Source organism: Elephantulus edwardii, unplaced genomic scaffold, assembly GCF_000299155.1.
Source record: "Elephantulus edwardii isolate Elephantulus edwardi_28Jun2011 unplaced genomic scaffold, EleEdw1.0 scaffold00110, whole genome shotgun sequence".
NCBI lineage: Eukaryota > Metazoa > Chordata > Mammalia > Macroscelidea > Macroscelididae > Elephantulus > Elephantulus edwardii.
In genome coordinates, this window is record NW_006399860.1 from 6,647,253 (window position 1) to 6,669,646 (window position 22,394).

Below are 22,394 nucleotides of genomic sequence, written 5' to 3' on the forward strand. Positions count from 1 at the left end.
CTACATTGAAAAACAAGGACTTCATGAAATATTATTCAAAGTGGGTGACTCTGAAGGACATTATGCTGAGTGAAATATCTCAGTCACAAAAGGACAAATACTGCAAAGTGCCACTGTTGTAAAACGGACTGACATCAGGTTTGGGGGAGACTGAGAAACATGGGATAAATTATGTATACTACATTGAAAAAGATGAAGGAGAGAACTGTTTAAAAGGGGTATGGGATTAGGTATTATTGTCATGACAGGAGTCCAGTATGAAGGCTGCATACTGGAGTGCAACATTGGGGGAGGGACTGTATAACAATGAAAGAAGTTTTCTTTCACTTTTCAAAAAGAAGGGAGAACTGAGCTGGAGGTTGGGCAGGGAGAAAAATGCAACAGTGAATGAATGAAAATCCAAAGTCTCTGTAAACTTTCATTAATATTCATTTTTTTAAAAAGCAAGTTGCCAATATAAAGACTAAGATAAGACTAACTCAGGCAAAGTTATTTTCAATTGCTTTATAAAAATGTGAAAGTTGGACAAATGAACAAGCAAGATCAAAGAACTGATAGCTTTGAATTCAGGTGCTGGCTTGGAGTATCAAATATAACATAGTCTGCCAAAAGAATAAACAAATCTGTCATTGAGGAAGATCAACCAAGGTATTCTTTAGAGGCAAAGATGGTGAAACTCTATCTCACATACTTCTTAGGAGATATCAATACTGGAAAAATCCATCATACTTTGTAAAGGATCAGTGAAAGAGATGAGGATGTGATGAATTGACACAATGGCTGAAAACTAGGGGCTTGAGCATGGTAGGTTTGTGCGGATAGGGCAAAGGGCTGATCTGTTGTCCACTGGGTTTTTTTAAGTAGTAATGGTTTCAAAGGCACCTAATAGTAACAAAAAGCATTACATGAATGTGATTTTCAAAATTCACCTATTTGTAAGGAGTTGGGATTTCTACTCTATTTTTGTAACTCAAATAAAAATATTAAAATTCAACAAAAACAATATGAGAAATTGTGTGTCTAGATACTAAAGCACATAGTATAGACAAAAGTAAACCAGGTTAGATGAATCAACCGAATATCAATAAAGGTTTTATAATATTGTCAAAGATTACAATTACAAGGTTATAGTTTTATATGTGTGTTTAATATCTGCTCAAGTTATTTATTAACTTTTATATTTGAAGTTATACGCAAGGGAAAAACATGTTTCTTAGAAATTTGAGTCTAATACTTGAAGTCAGCAAATTATCAAATTCTACTGCACTTTTTAAAAACAGGAGATGATGACTATCCCATATGCTTCATCGCTTCATGACCATATGAATTGTTCGATGTGATTGTAAAGCTATTTTAGGTGGATTTGGAGAAAATGACAGGATTTATTTTTAAGAAAAAGCGAACACTTCATTTTTAGCAACATTGTACTTGAAGCAGATGAACCTGAGAATCAGAGCTCCATGCACAGTCACTTTGCCAGGTGGCTCTCATCGGGGTGTTTATTGTTAAGGACCCTGCTATTTTTGCCTGAGGTTTGTAGCCAGGACTTCATGGGATGTCCTACTGCATTCTTCCTTTCCTCCACACAGAGAGCAGATGGGTAAGGCAGTGCAGAATATCAACCTCAAAGGCTGTAGCACAGAGTCACAGAGACCAGAAATGGCCCTGTGCTCAGAGAAAATACCAAGTGCAGCTGGTGAGTGAGGTTAGAATTAAAAATTGGCCTTATCTTTTAAGACAATAGGGAGTTTTGGTGGCACAGTCCGTAAGGACTTATGTTGCTAGCAGTAGATGGCATCTGTCTTGCAATTAAAATCTTCAGCAACTCCTTGGAAGACAGATGGATAATCTCCTCCTGTGGGATTTACAGCCTCTGAAAACCACTGGAAGGTCAGCTATTAATTGGTTTGGACTCAATGGCCACGAGTCTTTTGAATTTATAAAAAATTTTGAGATGGAATTGTCTCATAAGGGCATTCTCACTACTCTTTTGATGGGAGCGAAACATAATTCAGGGTGGTGTAGGGATTAAAGTATATGTAAACCAAGAAGTCATCCCCACCTATAAAGATTTCATTTTGGAAACCTTGTGTTGTTGTTAAGTGCCATCAAGTCGTAGATGGCATATAGCAACCCCATGAACGAAAGACCTGAACACGTGTATAACTTTCATCGTGTCTCCAAATTTATAGTGTTTCTGGAGGCAAGCTATTTAGGAAGTGGACACCACTCCTGCTACCAAGCATGTTTGAATCGGGGAGCTCCATCAAACACCGTCAACCATGGAAACCCTATAAAACAGTTCTATTCTGATCTATAGGGAACTCTGGTGGATTACTGGTAAGGAATTATGCTTCAATTCCTACTAAAGGTATATGTGGTTTGAATCTACCAGACGCTGCAAGGGAAAGAGGTGGAGAATAACCTCCAATATGATTTACTGTCTCTGAAAACCCACGGGAGGGTCAGCTATGAGTTGGTTCTATCTCCATAGTGCTCCCCAACTGTAACTCTGATCCATAAAGTTTGCTGTGTGTCCACATTGATTTAATGACAGTGAATATTCTTGGACACAGTAGAATTTTGATAGAATGAATAGAATGTTAACATTAAAAATGTTAGTCAGCCATTTCCAATTTAGCTTGATCAGATAGAGCAAGATGCTTCCAGGTAAGAACATAAGCCATAAAGTCTTTTCTTCATTTGAATTGTTGTTGTTGTCGTGTGCCATCCATTGAAAATAGACTCAATAGCTGACCCTCCACCAGGTTTTCTTTGGCTGTAAACAGAAGGAGATTGTTCATCTTTCTCCCATGGAGCAACTGATAAGATTCCGACGGCTTGCCTTTGGGTTGACAGCACAACTCAATATTCACCAGGCCACCAGAGCTCACTTCAGTTTCAATAGATAACCTTTATCTACATTTTAACAAAAATGGAAGTATTAAGCTGCTAGGATTCTTTTAATTTACACTAAATTCTATCTGGAGTGTCAGCTATGAATCAGTCCCAACTCGACAGTACACAGCAACTGACTGGCACATGTAACCAGAATTGAGCCTCTTTACTCATCCCATGATCGTGTCTTCTTCATAGCTCCGCTGTGGCAATGATCATGGTCTTATGTTTTTGTCTCTTTCCATATTACTTTCCTTTGAGAAGAGATCATGTATTTTCAATGTGTTATCCCTAGAACTGAGCTCCATGCCCCAAGCTAGAAAACAAAAACGTAACAGAAAGAAGCAGCCAACATTCCTTTCAAGTAGAGGTCAAGAGCAGTCATACTAAAGAGAGTAATTTACTGGCATTGGAACAATCTGAACAGTGTTATCCAACTACAGGCCTTCAATTACAGACTTAAATTCCCATTAAAATGATATGATATGAATATGTATCATAATAGGTATTAAATCAAGTATTCTTGCTTGGGTATTTCTTCTCTAAAGAAATAGTCAAAATAGAAAATTAAGACTGCTTGCCCAAGAATTCTTTTGGGAGATTTAGAAAATAGTTATTGCATCTTTACATGCAGCTTTCATGCTTAATCCTAGTCATGAAAATAATGAAATTAATCTTCATATTTTTCTTAATTTTCTCCCTGAGTGAGACAATTTTTTTTTTTGCCACAGTAATTTGCTTTACTTGCCAGAAGCACATTTAAAAATCTTGATTAAAAATCAGTCCATCTTCATGTAGGTGTTGTCCATACTACTAGTAACCTATGCTTTCTTATGTCACAGTTTTTGAAATCTATTACTTCCCATGCTTTCACACTTTCTAATCTCTTCTTCATAAGTATTGCTTCATGGCACTCTAGGTTAATTTTCTACTGTCTTAGTTTCATGATTACACTATAACAGAGTAGATAAATTATATTTAATATACAACCTTTTTCAATATTGAGACAAAATATAATTGACACCAATTTGTTATTGTTAGGTTCATGATACTCTGTAGTTGTTAGGTTCATGAAACTATGAAGGGGTCTGGTGGACTAGTGGTAAGAAATTGCACTGCAAACCCAAAAGCATGCAGTTCATATCCACTAGCTGCTCCGTGGGAGAAGTATGAGTAATCTCCTCCCATGCAATTAACTGACTCTAAAAACCCATTGGAGGATCAGCTATGGTTGGTTCCATCTCAATGGTACTCAACGCCAACAACAGGTTCATGATGCTCTTACTCATAGTGACCTTATGTGTTGCAGAACAAAATAAAGCCCTGGCCTAGGTAATTCTCACTTTTGTGTTTGGCCTCATGTTGCAACATCATCAATCTATCTCATTGAAAGTCTCCATTTTTTTCACTGACCTTCTACTTTCATAGGTATGATGTCATTTTCCGCAGCAATTGGTCCCTCCTGACCATATACCCAGAGCAAATGAGATGAAGACTTGCTGGCCTTACTTCTTCGGAGTATCCTGTCTATACTTTTTGTAAGGTTGATAATTGTACAAATAGTGAAGAAGAATAATACAGACATTCTTACTCATAATAATAAAATACAGACAGGTTTGGTTTATAGCTATCTTTTAAAATTCTAATAATTTATTTGAAGGGAGTTCTGTTATTTAATATATGGTATGCGCTTGTACCAGTTGTTATGGAATTGATTCTGCTCCTCAGTAACTCCATGAGTTAAGAGAGTAAAACAGCGCTATAAAAGGACATGATTTTTGAAACATCATGAAGCAGTTCTAGTCTGTACACATGGTCTCATCATGAGTCAGAATCAACCCAATGGTTACTGGTTGTAACACCACGCAATTATAGTTTTAATCAAAATACAAAGGCCATTTTAATATAACGAATGATCAAAACTCCAACTGCTGTGAAATTGGTTCTTACCTTTGCTTGGGCTTCCGAGGCTGTTAATTGAAATGGGAGGAGACTGCTCATCATCTCCCCCGCCCCCCAAGCCACTGGTGGATTTGAACTATAGGAGAAGCCTGGCCTTTGGTTTAGCAGTGCAACTCCTAACAAACTATGCCACTGAGCTCCCTTGTAAATGACAGAACTACACATGTGTATATTCAGTTAAAAAAAAAGGAAGTATGCATTTTCTATTTTAAAATATGTAAGATAGTATATAAAGTAAACAGAAAGTAAAGTTGAGCATCCAAGCTAAGGGAAGTATGAATTACCTATCAAATAGTTAAAAAGAAATATTTAAATCTAATTGATTAAATTAAATCATAAATTCAACTTCTTTTAAAAAAATTTCTTATTGATTTGCATGTAATCATTCATATACATCAAGTTTTTGTTTGTTTGTTTTAGACAGGCAAGGCATACTTTATTTGTCTAGTGGCATGACATATATACAGCTGAATGTAAATTAAAGGCCTGCTTGTAGGCCAAAGCCAGGTCTTGTATATATATATTTTGTTTTATGCAATCATTCATATGTATCATACTTTATGTAATTAATTACTGTCGTTCTATGCCTCACTTCATCTTTTCAAGCCCCTTATTTCACCTTCTCTCTTACCCACTAACCTCTGCTAGCCTGGAAATTTTTCCCCCTCCTCTTTCTCTGCAACCAATCTCTCCTTTCCCTGTGGAACATTTATGCATATCTTACTGTTATCTTTATATTTTCACAAGAGTGGGACTGATCCAGTATTTGTTCTTACGTGACTGCAATACTTCTCTCATCATAATGCCTTCCAGTCACTCTCAGGTTATATAGTATTTTATAACATCATCACTCTTTAGTGCTACATAGTATTTTATTGTGTGAGTGTACCACAATTTCTCAATCCATTCATTTCCTAATGAGCACTTGCACTGCTTCTACTTTCTTTCTATTGTAATAATGCAGCTATGAACATAGGTATACAAATATCCATTCACGTCTCAGTTCTGATTTCCTTGGAGTATATTCCTAGCAGTGGAGTAGCTTGGTCACAGGGGATCTCTATGTTCAGCTATTTGAAAAAATACCAAACCACCTTCCATAGCTGTTGTACCATTTTACAATCCTTCTAGAAGTGTATAACAGTTCCAATCTCTCAGCAGTCTCTCCAACATTTAGTTTTGCTGTGTTTTTTTTTAACTTTGCTACCACTGCTGGTGTAAGCTTTGATTGTTTGTTATTTTGATTTGCACTTCTCTAATTGCTAATGATTTTCAACATTTCCTTCTGTGTTTCTTGGCCATTTGGATGATCTTATTTGGAAGAGTCTTTTCATGTCTTTTGCCCATTTCATGATTTGTAAGTTCAACTTCTTGACTTAGTAGAGGAGAAATGTGAGAAAGTTAGCATTTACTTTACCACCTAAAGCTCTGAAAGGAAATAATCCTTTTATACTGCTTTAACATGGGGCTGTTTTTTTTTCCTTTTAACAACAGAATACTTGGTCCAGAAAAGATATTATAGACTTATCTGTGTGTCTTTTCACTAAGTACTACTGTAAAATATGAAAGTAACAAAAAAAATCTGTAGGAAAATTCTGAATTGTGAAAGAGGAAGATGAACTGGGTAGTTGTTGTGGTTGTTGTTGTTGTTGTCAACTGCTGTCAATTCAAGTATGACTCATAGTGACCCTATGAACAAGACCTGGACCCTGTCCCATAACTATAGTCATTTCTCTAATATTCATACAATTTCCAAAGGCCTATTGTTTAAGAAGTGATGCCAATACTGGTTCCAAGCTTGTCTTAATCTAGGTCTACCAAACCCTGTTCACCATGGGTATCCTTTATGGCATTTGGCATACCAGTGACACAGTATTCAGTATCACAGCAACCTCAAGTTATCTCAGTACAGAAAACTGACAGACAAGTGCTATAACACTTAGAACAATGTTCTTCTCAAACACACCTAACCAACTTTTAAATACAAAGGCCTGTCCACCAGGTCCTGATTGACTTAAACAAGAGGCTTCCAGCCCACAGCTGATTGTTGACTAAATTTAGGTGACCAATCAACTTACACATGACTGTTAATCAAACAATCAAACAAACAAAAGAAAACCTGACCCCACAGTTTACACTCTACTTTCAACTAAATCAAAAGAACCTACCCTCCAGAATCCATGCTACACATAAGCCTCCAAACTGGAGACTCAGTAAGGACCCAACAGACTTTTAAGTACAAAGAAACTGGGTAGAAACTTCAGTAATCAGGAATAATGTAATGTCAGGGAATCTAGGATGTTCAGTTCAACAGGAAAAGCAATCCAAGGCTCACTCCTCTGCTGGACCACATGAGAGTTCTGCCTACCACACCCAGGAATGGTAAAGACAATTGAACAGAAGCCCTACTGGTAACAAACAAGCAGAGGAAATGCTGTCCTCTGATGCAAAGGCTCCCCTTTAGAGACTTCTTATGTTTATGAGACATTGGCAAAGAGGATTCAGACACACAAGTGTTAGGTCAGGGAAATTCTTTGTGTCTTTCAAAGGCAGACAGAAGTCCTCCACAATGGGCAAATAACTTGGGTAAAACTTCTTTGGCCCCATAAAGCTGAGATTCTCCTCTGAACAAGAGTCTCTGGTGTGTCTTGGCCCCTACAGCACCAAATGATCCCACTAGACCAAAATAATACAGCAAAGAGTCTAGAAAGCAATCACTAGACCTATTAAAAAAAAGGTTAAGACCTACGTGTCAAATGTAAATTTAAAAATATGGTACATTCACAAAATGGAATACTAGGCAGCATGATTTGATTGGAGCAATGATTTTGTAAATTACTATCTAACATGGAAGGCACTGGAGAGCATTATGCTAAGTGAACTAACAGTCTCATAAAGACAAATACTGTATAAGATCATTGTTGTATAACAAGTATGAGGATCCAAGGAGGGTGGAGCTTATTCATATTGTCATATAATTTGACAGGTGGAGAGAGAGGTGGGTAAAGGAAAGGGGAAAGACCTGGTGTGAAAAACAATGTATACTAACTTTATGAACTTTGTATGTAAAGCAGTATAAAATAAAAAAAGAAATTAAAAAATAAACGCAAAGAAAAAATATTAAAACATTCAGAAATAAATGATACATTACCTATAGTTGTTGTTGTTGCGTGCTGTCAAGTAAGAACAAAATAATCGATGACCCTCCAGCAGGTTTTCAAAGACTGTGCATCTATAGGCAGGGGGCACTGATGGCTTAGTGACAAAGAATTGTACTGCTAACACAAAGGTACACAGTTCAAATCCACCAGCTGCTACATAGGAGAAAGCTTGTCAGTTTCCTCAAATGCAGTTGATTGTCTCTGTAATTTTGCTGGAGGGACAGTTATGAGTCAGTTCCAACTCAACAGCACACAACAACAATATATTGCATGGGAGAAAATTGTCTATGTTTCCTGTGGAGTAACTGGCAGATTCAAATTGGATGCGTTTGGGCTGGCAACACAACTCCTTACCACTCAGCCATTACACTAATACAACTGACAGACAATGTTTAAGTTAAAATCAGAGAAGACAGAAGAAAGTGAGAGCTCAGGCAGTTCCAATCCATCAGTGGATCCTTGGAAGAGAGATGAACCTCTCCCCCCTGTGAGGTTTATAGCCTTTGAAAACCTGCTGGAGGGTCAGCTATGAGTCAAATTGGCTCAACAATAAAGAGAGAGAAGAAAGACACTCAAGAATGACTTCACTGTTTACAGAAATTATCCTTTAGAAATGCAGAAGAAGCAAAGACATCAGATGAAACAAAATGAGAAGAATTTGTCATCGGTACACCTAACGCTGGGGAGCTCTGGTAGTGTAAGAGAGTTGCACTGCTAATGCAAAGCTTGTGATTCTCTGATTATTCAAATCTACCAGCTTCCCTGTGAAAGGAAGACAGGCAATCTCCTCCTGTGCGATTTACAGCCTAGGAAATCTGCTGGAGGCTCTCTGTGAGTCCGAACTGACGAGAGGGCTATGATCATTGTCACACTCAGCACTTAAAGAAAGGGCAAAAAATGTTCTTCAAATGAAAATGAAAATAACGAAAAGAGGAATCTTGAGGCAATAGGAAAAAAATAAGGAAAGGAAAAAATAATGAAGAGAATAAGTGTAGATAATATTTTAGTGTTATCTATAAAGATAAAACCAGTGATGTCTATTTTTATGCCTATACCTACATTTGAGATCTGGTGGCCTAGTGAGTAAAGAGTTGTGCCACGTGCAGTTTGAATCCACCAGCTGTCTCAGGGGGGAAAAATGGGTGATCTCTTTCTGTGTAATTTTGAGCCTCTGAAATCCCACTGGAGGGTCAGTTATGAGTCATTTCCTATTAGACAGTACATAACAACAACAACAACATACTGCATCTATATAGACAGATAAATTTCAATAGGAAAATACGTAGATCACTTAGTCAAATAAATCCTCTTCTACTGTTCCAAGAAAAGGTTTAAAGTAGCCAACAAAAAATTTATACACTTTCCCCAGACCAAATAAATTAGAAGTAAATAAGAAAAAAGGGCAAAGGTAACACAGGAACAGGAAATTTAAATATCCCCAGGGGAAAAGTAAATTTATAAGTAGAGTCCAGAAAGGCCTATAAAGTTGCAGATGCCACATTTATGTCTAGGATTTCTAGCAGCCTATATGATAGGAAATGTGATGTATTAAAAGTTTTATTTCATGTCTTTTAATTATTTATCAAGATTTATTTGCATACCTTTTATAAAGAGTAAAGCATGCAAGCTTGCAATTGTTCAGAAAAAACACCACTTAAATTATCACCAAGGAGACCTTTCTCCTACCTGCTTTCACAGAGTGAACATTATATAAAGAAATAAGCATTGTCTTCTAAAACAATCTTCCAGGAAACACAGCTATGAGACAATTATACTAAATTCTATAAGTGAAACAATATAAGAAAAGTAAGTAATCCTAAATGGGAATGTGAGGCATTTCAGAAACAGGAAACCACACAGAAGGAGATTGCCCATCTTTCTCCCACAGAGCAGCTGGTGGATTTGACCTGTGTACCTTCAAGTTCCAACTACAGCTTCTTACCACTAAACCTTACCACTGGGCTTCCTTAAGGGTGAACGAGGAATCAGAGTCTGGGGACTTCCTGTGTATCAGAGTAGAAATAAGCTCTGTAGCACTGTCTCCATTGTAGGAGACATGCCAGTGGATAATTTTAAAGTGTAGCTCTGGTCTTTCTTCCAAGAGGGGAGCTCTGGTGTCATAGTCTGTAGGGTGTTGCTCTTCTAACTCAAAGGTGGAGTCTCTCTATAGCAGTTAGAATCCACCCGTGGTTCCTTGGGAAAAAGCTGGACTCTACAACCTTGGGAAATTGATGGAAGGCCAGGCAAACCCTTCCCCTTCCAACTGGGACTGCAGCTGGTGGAGAAAACAAACTCAAATTAATGCAAGGAGTGGGTCAGCTCATTACAGGCAGACCCCAAAGCTATATACAAACCATCTATGGAAAAAGAGGACTCTGGGATGTCAGTTTCTCTTTGGAATTCTTTTTTTATTTCTTAATAAATTTAATGAGCAGCCCTATTGGCCTGCTACTGAAAGGTTAGCAGTTCGAATCCACCAAAGGCTTCACTAGAAAAAGATGGACAGTCTTCTCTTCCTGTGCAATATACAGCCTCTGAAACAGAGGGTCAGTTTGAATCAGAAGCAACTCGAGGGCAATGCGTTCCTCCAAGGAGGCTCTAGGTAACTGAATTGCTAGCCTTTCAATTCACAAGTGTGTTAACCGTTTGCACTACCCAGGCACTCCCAGTGTAAAAAGGCAATCCTCATCTGCACTGCCCCCCTTATTTCTTATTCTGAATTTACTTTTCTCAGAAAACCACAAGCAACAACTGAAATATTTTTCTCAGCTATCGTTTAATCTGTTGAAAATGAAGTAAATAGAAGCCTTGATTGAAACTAGTATCATCTGTGCTATTATGGGAAAGTTGCTATTCATTAGCAAATGCAAAGACAGTCCCAAGCATTAAGAAAATTTTCAAAACAAAGAAGCAAAGACAAATGCATCTGTTACCACAAAGAATACATGCAAATTTCCTTTGAGTTTTAGAGGACAAGTGTGGTAGAAATAGAAAGTAATTAAGATTTGATCTTAGGAATAAATTTAGCCATACAATAATGAAAGAAGATTACCTAAGGCTAGAAAACTGCTCCCAATGTCAATATAAATAAGTAAATAAAAACTTTTCTAAAGAAACAACATTTAAGTAGTACAAATATTTAATATTATTATTAAATTTGCAAATCAAAACCTCTCAGATTTTTTTTTAAGTACAAGAGTTTTATTGGGAGTCAATGCCCAACAAAAGGTACAAAAGACATTCTTTCTTACATATCTTCTGTCTCTAGTTTTAATAATGTCCTCATGATACTTAGAATTACAACATGTCAAACAAAGTATTTTTCATTCCCACCAGAGGGACCCTTTGCACCATAGCAGCAGAGGTTACACACTCTAGACCTTGCTCCTAATACAGTGTGCCATTTAGTTCATTTCTAAATCTGCCATAACGTGCTACAAAGTAATTCTTCTCCCGATCCCCCCCCTCCCCATCTCCCTTCTTCCTGTTCTCACCTGTGAATCCAGATGGACAGATACAAACATAGCCTGAGGCTTCACGGTAGCTGAACGCTGAAGGCAGCCCAGCAATGTGCCCGTACTGTTCTTCTGAGGACAACTCCACACACTCTCCGTCAGCCTGGCAGGGGTTACTGTGACACTCATTGATGTCTGTCTCACATTGTGCTCCTGTGTATCCTGCAGAGCAAAATTTAGAGAAGCCACTGAGTCACAGCTCCTCAACTGGAGCATATATGCCTAAAGGGAGCCCATTACCGGACAGGAACCAATCAGTAAGGTGATGTGCCCATCTGGAAGGGTTATAAAATGTGTCTGGAAAGAGGAAACCCACCTGGGAAGAAAGAACTGTAACAATAGTCACTTCGATTAAATTAACCAATACTTTTTTGAAACATTTAATAAGGCTTGAAATAAAAGAAAATTTCAGAGTAACCCTGATTTCCCAAGTGTCAAGGACTCTCCTTCATAGGGTCCTTATGAGTCGCCTGCGACTTGACGGCACTTAACAACAACAACAACCCTGATTTAATCTAAACAAGAACTTGAGGTTCCAGTTTTGCAAATACATTTGCATTTTATCAAGAAGGAAATCCAAAGTTTTTTCAAGACAACAGCTGAAAATTAACAGTATCTGCATAAAAAAATCCTACCAAACCTACTGCTGTCAAGTTGTTTCTGAGCCTATATAGTGTCCATCTGCTACATTGGGTTTCCAAGATCATAAATCTTTATAGAAGCAGACTGTCTCATTCTTCTCCCCTAGAGCAGCGGATGAGATCAAACTACCAAACTTGTAGTAACTGGGTGTTTTAACCACTGTGTCTCCAGCCAACAGGAAATTCTTATCTCTAACCTCAAAATGAAAGTAAATATTTACTTTCCAAGACAGGATAGTAAATTACTTTGTGTTTGTATGGATTTAGCGGGAATATTTTACTGTTGGTGTTGTCCTGTGCCTGCGACTCATAGCAACCCTATGGACAACAACCCTAAACCTTGCTCTATCCTGTGCCAATCTTACTGTCTCTGACACACCTACCCCCATTGCCCCAGTCACTATACCAATCCATCTTATCAAGGGTCTTCCCCTCTTGCACTGTCCCTCCACCCTCCCAAGCAAGATGTCCCTCACCAAGGACTGGAACATTTCATTAGAGTCTATAATAAGAGATAAAACATGAATCAATGCTTACTTTACAAAAATTAAAATATGAATATAAGAAAAATTCCCTTTTTGGTGCGGTTTCTTTGCTTTAACATACATATAAGTAAACCTGTTGTGTTTTGTTTGTTATTTTTTTTAAAGTTTGAGGTGTGTATATTTTTACAATAGTGATATTAAATCAAACATATCCTTCAATAACTTGCTTTTTATATTTCTTGGAACAACAAAATGAATTCACAACACACTAGCCTTCAGCCTTAAGATGTGGCCAAACATTTCAGTATTTTAAAATTCTGGAAATGACACATCCAAGTGCTGGCAGACTCTGGACCAGAGACCTCCAATTTATCTGGCAAGTCCCAGCTGCAGACACCCGCTTGGGATGTAAAGAAAGCCGTTAGGCCCCGACTGTTCCATATGTGTTCCTCTTCAAGATGCGAGAGGCCATCCTAAGATCCAGCTTGATGCTGAACACTGTGACACTGATGTGTCAAATGTGATAATGGTTACCCATGGTGGACAGTGTTTGATGGAGCTCCTCAATTAAAACAAGCTTGGAAGCAGGAGTGGCATCTACTTCCGAAATAGCTTGTCTCTGGAAGCCCTATGAACCTGGAGAAATGAGGAAAGTTATACAAGTGTTCAGTCTTTCATTCATAGGGTCACTGTGAGTTGCCTATGACTCGACAGCACTTAACAACAACATAGAAAGAATTCAGTTGGCCTACTGGACAGAAAGTGATGCTACCAAGCCAAAGGTGGGTGACAGGCCTGGTAGTAATTGTTTTTGGTTAAACATTCTTCAAGGTCTTATAGCATTGGTCTGTTCATTTGCTGTACAGAGGTAACGTGTAGTTGCTGTGATACTGAACACTGTGACACTGAAGTGTCAAATACAAGAATGATTACCCATGGTGGCCAGTGTTTGGTGGAGCTCCCTGATTAAAACAAACTTGGAAGCAGGAGTGGCATCCCTCCGGAAACTCTATGAAGCCGGAGAAAGGATGAAAGTTATCTAAGTGTTCATGTCTTTAATTCATAGGGTTGCTATGAGTCACCTACAACTCGACAGCACTTAACAACAACAACAAACATATTTCTTGGAGAATCTACTGTCCATGTTAATAATATATATTTAATACACAATTTGTAACTACTGATAAATATTGGATAATATGGATGTACTGTAATTTAACTATCCTTTTATTGGTGTGTGTGGGTTTGTTTGTTTGTTTTGAGTTTTTTCCTCTCATTGGTTTTATGCACCTTTTAAAGTTACAAGTGGTAACTTAACGATTCCTTTACTGGTTTTTATACACATTTTTGCCATCACAACAAATATTGCAGTAAGTATTATTATACAAGCCTCCTTATCTGTGTGTTTGAGAATAATTTTAGGATCTGTGCCTAGGAAAGGGAGCTCTGGTGGCCTATGCCTAGCTGTGCAATCTCTGGAAATTCTGGAATTTTTTTTTTTCATTTTTTATTTTGTTCTGTTGTTTTTAAGTTGTTAGAGTTTCTTATCTGTTCTGGATATTAAGCTATTATGTTTCTTCACTTTTCAAAGTCATTTACTGCTTTAAATTTTTCTTTGAACTCTGTAGCGAATGCATAACTTTAATTTCAAAAGATACTGACATACTTCTACTTCTTGAAGATAATTTTATCATTTGCATACTTCACAAAAATGAATGCGTGTTCATGGTGAGTAAATTAAAAAAGGATCTTTTCAGTAATTATTTTGATCAAATTTAAAACTTTTTTGCCAGTAGGTTACAAGACAAGTAATTTTCCTTATTGTGACTTTTGGGTTTTTTGTTCTTTTTTTGGCTTAAAACAATCTCAGTTGCCACTAAGTTTAATTATTTTTCATTTGTGGGTCATTTATATTTCCCTTTTGTAAATTTATGGTTCACATGTTTTCCTGTTTTCTATTGGACTGTTTTTCTCATTGAGTGATAATAGTTACTTATTTACCGGGTCTAATACTACTCTCAAATTGGAAATTTAGTAGAAACTTGATGACAGGGGTAGGACATATGACCTATTTAGTGAGATGGTGAATGGGATATATGAAGAAGGATCACAAGTTAACTTAAAATACCAGGAACTTCATGTTCAACTAATCAGCTAAGAAAGGAGCTCTGGTAAAAGGTGTGCTGCCAACTCAAAGGTGGAACGTTCAAATCCACCAGGTTCTCCATGGCAGAAAGATGGGCAATCTTATGTTATCTACAGGCTTTGAAAACCCCCTGGTGGGTCAGCTATGAATCAGTTCTGACCCTGTGGCTCATAACAACAGCAACATAACAGACCATTATGGATTATATTGCGACATCAAGAAAACAAAATCCTCATCACTAAACCACTAAGCAACATAATGACATGTGGAGAAGGGATTGAAGTTGTCAATTATTTCATCTTGATTGGATCAACAATCAACAACCTTGGTAGCAACAATCAGGCATTCAGGAGACATTAAGGAAGCCTGCTGTGAGGGATCTCTTACAAAAGAGTAATGACATCAGTCAGGAGACTAACGTGCATCTGCCTCAGCCCATGGTCTTTTCAATCCCTTGCAGATCTGAAAACTGTACAGTGACTAAGGTTAATAGAAGGAGAATCAGTACCTTTAAGTTCTGATATTGGAGAAGAATACTAAACATCCCATGAACAGCCAAAAGAACAAACAGATACATGTTGGGGGAAAAGTACAGCCAGAGTGCTCCTTGGAAGCAAAGATGGAGAAGCTTAGTCTCAGATCCTTTGAGCATGTTACTAGGAGAAGCATTTCATGGAAAGGGGTGTCATGCTTGGACTGGTAGAGGATTGGTGAAAAAGATGAAGACCTCCAATAAAATCGATTGACATGGAGAACACAGTAGTGGACTCAGCTGTGTCAGAGATGATGGGGATGGCACAAGATAGGACAGGGTTTAAGTCTGTTGCTTACAGAGTTTCATAGGGACTCCATGAGTCTTACTTGACAGCACCTAACAACAACAACAAAAACCATTATGGTTGTCATCTGAATTTTTTCTTTGGTGAAATGTCTATTCATATCTTGTGCCCATTTTGTGTTGGGGTTGTTTACCTTGTTGAGATGCAGCAGTATTCTATAAATTTTAGATATGAGTCCCTTATTATATCTGCCATTAATAAGTACTTTTCCAGTCACATGAAGAAATGTTCAAAATCCCTAACTGTCAGAGAAATCCAAATCAAAACAACTAAGAGATATTATCTAATTCCAGCAACAATAGCAAAGTTCAGCAAGGCAGCAGACAACAAATGCTGGTGAGGTTGTGGAGAGGTTGGAACTCTTATTCTTTGCTGTTGAGAATGTAAAATGGTGCAACCATTGTGGAAGGCAGTCTAGCAGTTCCTCAAAAAGTTGGAAATAGAAATACCATTTTACTGCAATCCCATTACTGGGAATATACTCTAAAGAAACCAGAGCCCCAACTTAAACAGATGTATGCACACTCATGTTTCTTTGCTGTGTTACAATAGTGAAGACAAGGAAGCAGCCGAGGTGCCCATCAACAAAGTAATAGATAGTAAAACTGTGATACATTCACACAATGGAATATTAAAAAGCATTGAATAATAATGAACTTGTTAAACATTATCCAACATGGGTAAGTTTGGAAGACATTATGCTAAACGAAGTATCTCAGTCACAATCGGATACATAATGTATAACATGACTGTTTTAAAATAGGACTCACAGTGGGGAGGGTGGGAGACAGAATAGAAAAAGTGTGGATAGATTGTTAGTGGCAAGATGCTATGCTGCAATCCCTGAAGGCACCGATTCGAGTCCACCAGCTGTTCTGGGGGAGAAGGATAGGAAATCTCTTCCCGAGCGATTAACTGCCTCTGAAAATCGACCAGAGAGTCAGCTATGGATTGGTTCCAACTTGACGGTACACAACAACAACAACAGATAATTAGCACAGAATAGAAGCAGATGAGGGGAAGGATTGTCTGAAAGGACTGTATGGTTAGGAATTATATGTGCAACCACAATCGGGAACAAGAGGTGCATTGAAAAGTGAACTGGGAAAGGGTGGAAAGGGAGAGAGGAAAATATGCAACCTCTAAAAGCTCACTTGAGGGTCAACTATGAGTTAGTTCTGACTTTAGGACAAAGAATGACAGATTCTATATATAACTGTTAGTTGATTTACAGTATTGCCCCAAACTGCTATTTCTCTATTGATCTCCTTTCTTGGTAGTTTCTCTATTACCTGAAGTGGTGTTAAAGTTCTCAACCTTTAATGTAGCACTCTATTTTTCCTTTCACTTCTTTTAGTGTTTTCTTCATATATTTTGGTGACTGAGATGCAGAAAACTCCAGTTCTCTTTTTATTACAATTCACATGAAATTTGAACTCAGTTACAAAACATTGTTGCTGTTATGTGTTATCAAGTTGCCTGTGACTCATAGTCACATAAAACCCTTAACCCTGCCCTATTCTGAGGCAGTCTCACTAACTCTGACACACCTATGCCCATTAGCCCAGCTATCATGTCAATTCATCTCATCCAAAGTCTTCCTCTCCTGTGCTGCCTCTCTACCTTTCCAAACATGATGTCCTTCTCCAAGGATTGATCCTTCCCGGCCATGTGCCCAAAATATATGAGACAGAGCTTCAAAATCCTTCCCTCCAAGGAGAAATTTTATTTCACTCTTTCCAGGAAAGAACTGTTTGTCTCTTAGCAGTCCATGGTAAGTTCAAAACACTTCTCCTGGACCACAATTCAAAGGCATCAATTCTTCTGACATCCTTAGTTATTGTCCAGCTCTCTGATGCACAGCAAGCAATTGCAAAGACCATGGCCTAGACTAGAAACACCTTAGTCTCTACACTGATATCATTGCTGTTTAACACTTTGGAGAAGTCCCTGTCAGCAGACTCTATCATTGAAATTTGGCTTTTTATTTCCTAACAGCTAGTGCCAAGAGTGTTGATTGTAGAGCCAATCTCTTCATCTGTCATGATGATGTCAATTGGTCCGATGGTTGAGAATTTTTGTCTTCTTGGTGTTGAGCTTCAATCCAGATTGAAGACTATAGTCTTTGACTTTTTGCAGCATATGCTCCAGGTCCTCCTCCGTTTTGACAAGCAAACTTCTTTCATCTATGTAACACAGGTTGTTAATGAGTCTTCTTTCAATCCTGATACTACATTCTTCCTCATAAACAAGGATCTGAACCCTGCCCTCTCCTGGACATTTTGACAACAACAACAATTATATACTCAAATCCATTGCTATGGTCACTGTATTGTTAACCATTTTGTTAACAGTCTTCCTCTCCTTTGCTGATCCTACACTCCTCTAAGAATAATGCCTTTTTCCAAGGGCATCCCCTCCTAATATGTCCAAAGTATGTGAGACAAAATTTCATCATTCTTGCCACTAAGGAGCACGTTCCTTGTATGCACTTTCTTCAAGATATATTTATTTGTGCTTTTGGGAGTCCATGGGATATTCAGTACTCTTCTCCAACACCACAATGCAGGGGCATCAATTCTTCTGTCATCTTTATTCATTGTCCAAGTTTGGATGTATAGGAAATAATTATAGACCATAGATGGACTTTTACAAAAATCCATTTTTTTTCATTCTGCTTTTGCTTAAAAAATTTAATCCATAATACTTAAAGTAGTTACTTCTCCCACTTTGAGGAGCTATGGTGTCATAGTCCACTGGCATTTTCACTGCTAGTCCAAAGGCAGCTCCTCCTTAGTGGTTGGAATCCACCAGCAGCTGGATGAACAATCTCCTCAGGTGCTATTTACAGACGCAAAAACCCAAGGGAGGGTCAGCTATGAGTCAGACCTGATTTCATGACAACACATTTCTGATTTGTAAATCCAAAGGTGAGTCACCATGAGTTGCAATCAACTCTACACTAGTGGTTTTAATCTAGTTTTATTTCTTTTTATTTTTTTTTTAACCCTCTTCATCTTGTCCTTGGAATGGCCATAGTCTCCAGGATTTGTTTTGTTTTGTTTGTTTGTATTTTTACCTTTGTATGCCTTTTGATTTATGTAAAGACACTCTAGTTTTATGGTTTATTTTACTTAAAACTGCAACATTAGAATATTACAAATATGTTTGCACAGAACGGGCATGAGACATTTTCAATTCAGCCATATATACAGTATCTTTTTTGAGGAGAACTAATTTCTATAAGAAAATCTCAGGTGGCCACACTTTTAAATTTTTGTTCTCAGCTCTTTTCCGTTTCTGTGTTAGTTTCCATTCAGGTCAGACAAAGGCTTCATTCTCTCCAGCAGCTCCCAGATGGATCAGAACAGATCTACAAGTCTTCCCTGTTCACTCCAGGGCCAGTGAGCATCCCTCTGAGAACACAAATTGTAGTTTTACCTCCACTGCAGTCTCTGCCATGGCTGCTGCACTGAGCAGAAGCAAGAAGATAGGGCAACAAATGGTATCCAACATTTAAAAGTCATTCTTATTTGTTCTATTTGAAATGAATTTCTGAAATCTTCTATAAATATTTCAAAGTAATTTCAGAGCTGAAAATAGCTATTTCTAGTTGCTTTTCTTAATGCTTGTGCAGGAACAGACTCATGGTTGACACACGCAGCAGGTTTACAGGAGGCTTTAAGTCATATGGGAGGGAACTGCCCGTTGTTCTCCCATGGAGCTGCTGGTGGATTTGAACCATGGGAGAGCTGCCCCTTTTGAGTTAGCTTCACATCTCCCTAAAGACTACACCACCAGAGTTCTCTGTTTGCAGGTAAGTCAGGCTTTTAGACCTACGTATGCCTCTGTCTTCCCAGTCAACTCCTCAATTTTTTAATTTTAATAAAAATGTGAGTGAGTTCACATATCAATTTATAACCACAGCATAAATTCCAATGTTCAATATATAATAAATTTGTTGTGCATTGCCCTTGGGGTCTCTTTCAGTCACTTGAAGAAGAAAATTATAGTTGAAGGAGGAAACAGCAACCCCCTGAAGAACCTCCAAGTCTCTTGAACCTGAATGTCTATTCTAAAATATTTTTATTTTATAATGAACAATATAAAATAGTCAGTCTTTTTCAAAAACCCCACCAAACACAACAAACCAGTACTTGTTGTGCTCCAATGGAGTTGGTGACATTTCGTGGACTATTTTTAATTTACTTCTCATTCTAAGTTTCAAGACTAATATGTTCATAGGCAAGGATAGGAAATAATTTAAGACCTCTATAAATACTTTGGTGCTTTTCTGGCCCATGCATTATCTCATTCATATTGGGAACATTAGGAAGGTTCTGATTTATGGTCTTGCCAGTTGTATCCCCACCGCTGGGGCCCTGTGGGGATTTTATTTGCTGTTCCCTTTAACCATGTCTATAAATAGACTCTTATAGTCAAGGCTATATTCGATAGTTTTAACAAGTTTTACTATAAAACTCTGTACAAAGAAACACGAGTTTCTTTGGAACAAGTTCCCAGGGATCTCATATTATCTTTTTTGTTTTATTTGGTTTTGTTTTTACTAAGTCAATCCTATTTAGGTAATGGGAAAACTTTTAAGATTGCCATTTAAGGTGACTAACATTTCTTGTAATTAATTACTTTTGAAATGAATTTTCTAAACGATTTTAGCTATGTATTATCACTATAGACTGCAGCAGCAGTGAATTCAAGAGTCTTTTTCCCCTTTAGTATAAATAGTAGTTTGGAAGATTGAATGTTTTTATATATAACAATGAGAACAGAGTGCAAAGATATTCTGATTTTTTTTATCTAAGTAAATTCACCATCTATTCAGTAACCCAATGCAGAAACCCACAAACACACTTCTCTTCAATCCATGCTTCTTCCTTAATCTTCACCTCATTTTCACCCCCTAAATTACTTCCATGACTAAATTTTCTTTCCATAATACTCTCCCCCACCCCAAATTTTATTTAAAGATGGCACAGTGTGTAACATATCAGGCTACTAACCAAAAAGGTCTGTAATTCAGATCCACCAGTTACTCTTGGGAGAAAGATAAGTAATCTTCTCCTGTCAAGATTTATATCTTGATCCTCTCCTGTTAAGATTTACAGCTTTAGAAACACAATGTAGGTTCACAATGAGTAGGAATCAACTTTGTAGTAATAGACATTTTATATATGTTTTTATGGTGGTTTTTGTTACTACGTGCTATTGAGTCGCCTGCGACTCATAGCGACCCTATGTACAACAGCTCTAAACCCTGCTCTATCCTGGGCCAATCTTATTGTCTCTGACACACCAATAACAATTACCCCAGTCACTGAATCAATCCACCTCATCGAAGGTCTTCCTCTCCTAGCCTGTCCCTCCACCCTCACAAGTATGAGATCCCTCTCCAAGAATTGATCCCAACTTTCAACATGTCCAAAATAATTTTCTAGCTGCTGGCACCACGAGTGTTGATTGTAAAGCCAAGCAAACTGAAGCATTTAACAATATCAATCTCTTCACCATCCATCATGATGATGCCAATTGACCCAATGGTGAGAATCTTTGTTTTCTTGATGTTGAACTTCAGTCCATATTGAAGGCTGCAGTCCTTGAACTTCCGCAGCAAGTGCTTCAGGTCCTCCTCTGTTTCAGAAAGCAGGGTTGTGTCACCTGCATAATGCAGATTGTTGATAAATCTACCTCCAACCCTGATGCCACATTTCTCCACATAGAGCCCAGCCTCCTAGGTAACGTGTTCCACGTATAGATTGAAAAGATATGGAGATAGAACACATCCTTGGCACACACCCTTTCCAATTTTGAACCATGCAGTGTTTCCTTGCTCTGTTCTGACGACTGCTTCCTGGTTCAAGTATTGATTTTGCATAAGCACAATCGAGTTCAGGGATTCCCATTCTTCTCAGAGTCAGGCACAGTGTGCTGTGTTCAACAGTCAAATGCCTTTGCATAGTCAATGAAACACAGAGAGGCATTCCTCTGGTATTCCCTGCTTTCAGTGAAGACCTATCTGACATTAGCTGTAATACCCCTAATACCACAGCCTAGAATATGTATAAATAAAACATGGATCAATTCAAGCATTACACATTTAGTTTAGTGACATTGATCGCATTCTTTGAATTATGCAAACATTCTCATCCTCCTTTTCTGAGCTGTTCCTCACAATTTAACTAAAACTTATGGTTTATTTTAAAGTTCCCATCTAAAATTTCCAGTTGATCTTATCAACTTGACCTCACATATATTTCTTTTTAAAAGTGTAATGTACAACTCTGTCTATAGTTGTAGAAGAGCTTCCAGCCTTATGTTCATAGGGTCACTATGAGTTGTAAGCTAAATTACTGTTTACTTATAACTTTAAGGGATATTTTTTAATTTTAAAGACAGAGCTTAAGGACTTCAAAGACTGCTCTGCATTTTACACATTTGATTAGAATCCCTCTATTTTTTATGAAAATGCACAGCATCATTCAGTCTTGGTTTAATGGCAAAGAAGCCTGGTGCTCATGGAAGCAATTAGTCAGACATTCTGTATTCTCCTTCTAGTCCTGACTCTTCTGTTTCTCTAGGTGAAAGAAACCAATTGTTGTCCCTTCAGTAACTACTTGCAAGCTTTTAAAATCCGAGGCATAATACTGCATTATATTTATTTTTGTACATTGTCTCCCTCCTGGAATGTCAGTTCTTTGAAAGGAAAAAAATTCCATCTTTTTATTTATT

The 22,394-nt window shown here is 37.7% G+C and overlaps 1 protein-coding gene across 1 annotated transcript in view; it reads right to left on the reverse strand.

Moving 5' to 3' along the window:
• Positions 1–22,394, reverse strand: part of CRB1 (crumbs family member 1, photoreceptor morphogenesis associated) — a 256,120-nt gene that overhangs the window by 192,401 nt on the left and 41,325 nt on the right. Inside the window, exon 4 of the mRNA XM_006892102.1 lies at positions 11,516–11,698. Within this exon, the coding sequence (XP_006892164.1) occupies positions 11,516–11,698 (183 nt within the window). The remainder of the gene's footprint in view (positions 1–11,515; positions 11,699–22,394) is intronic.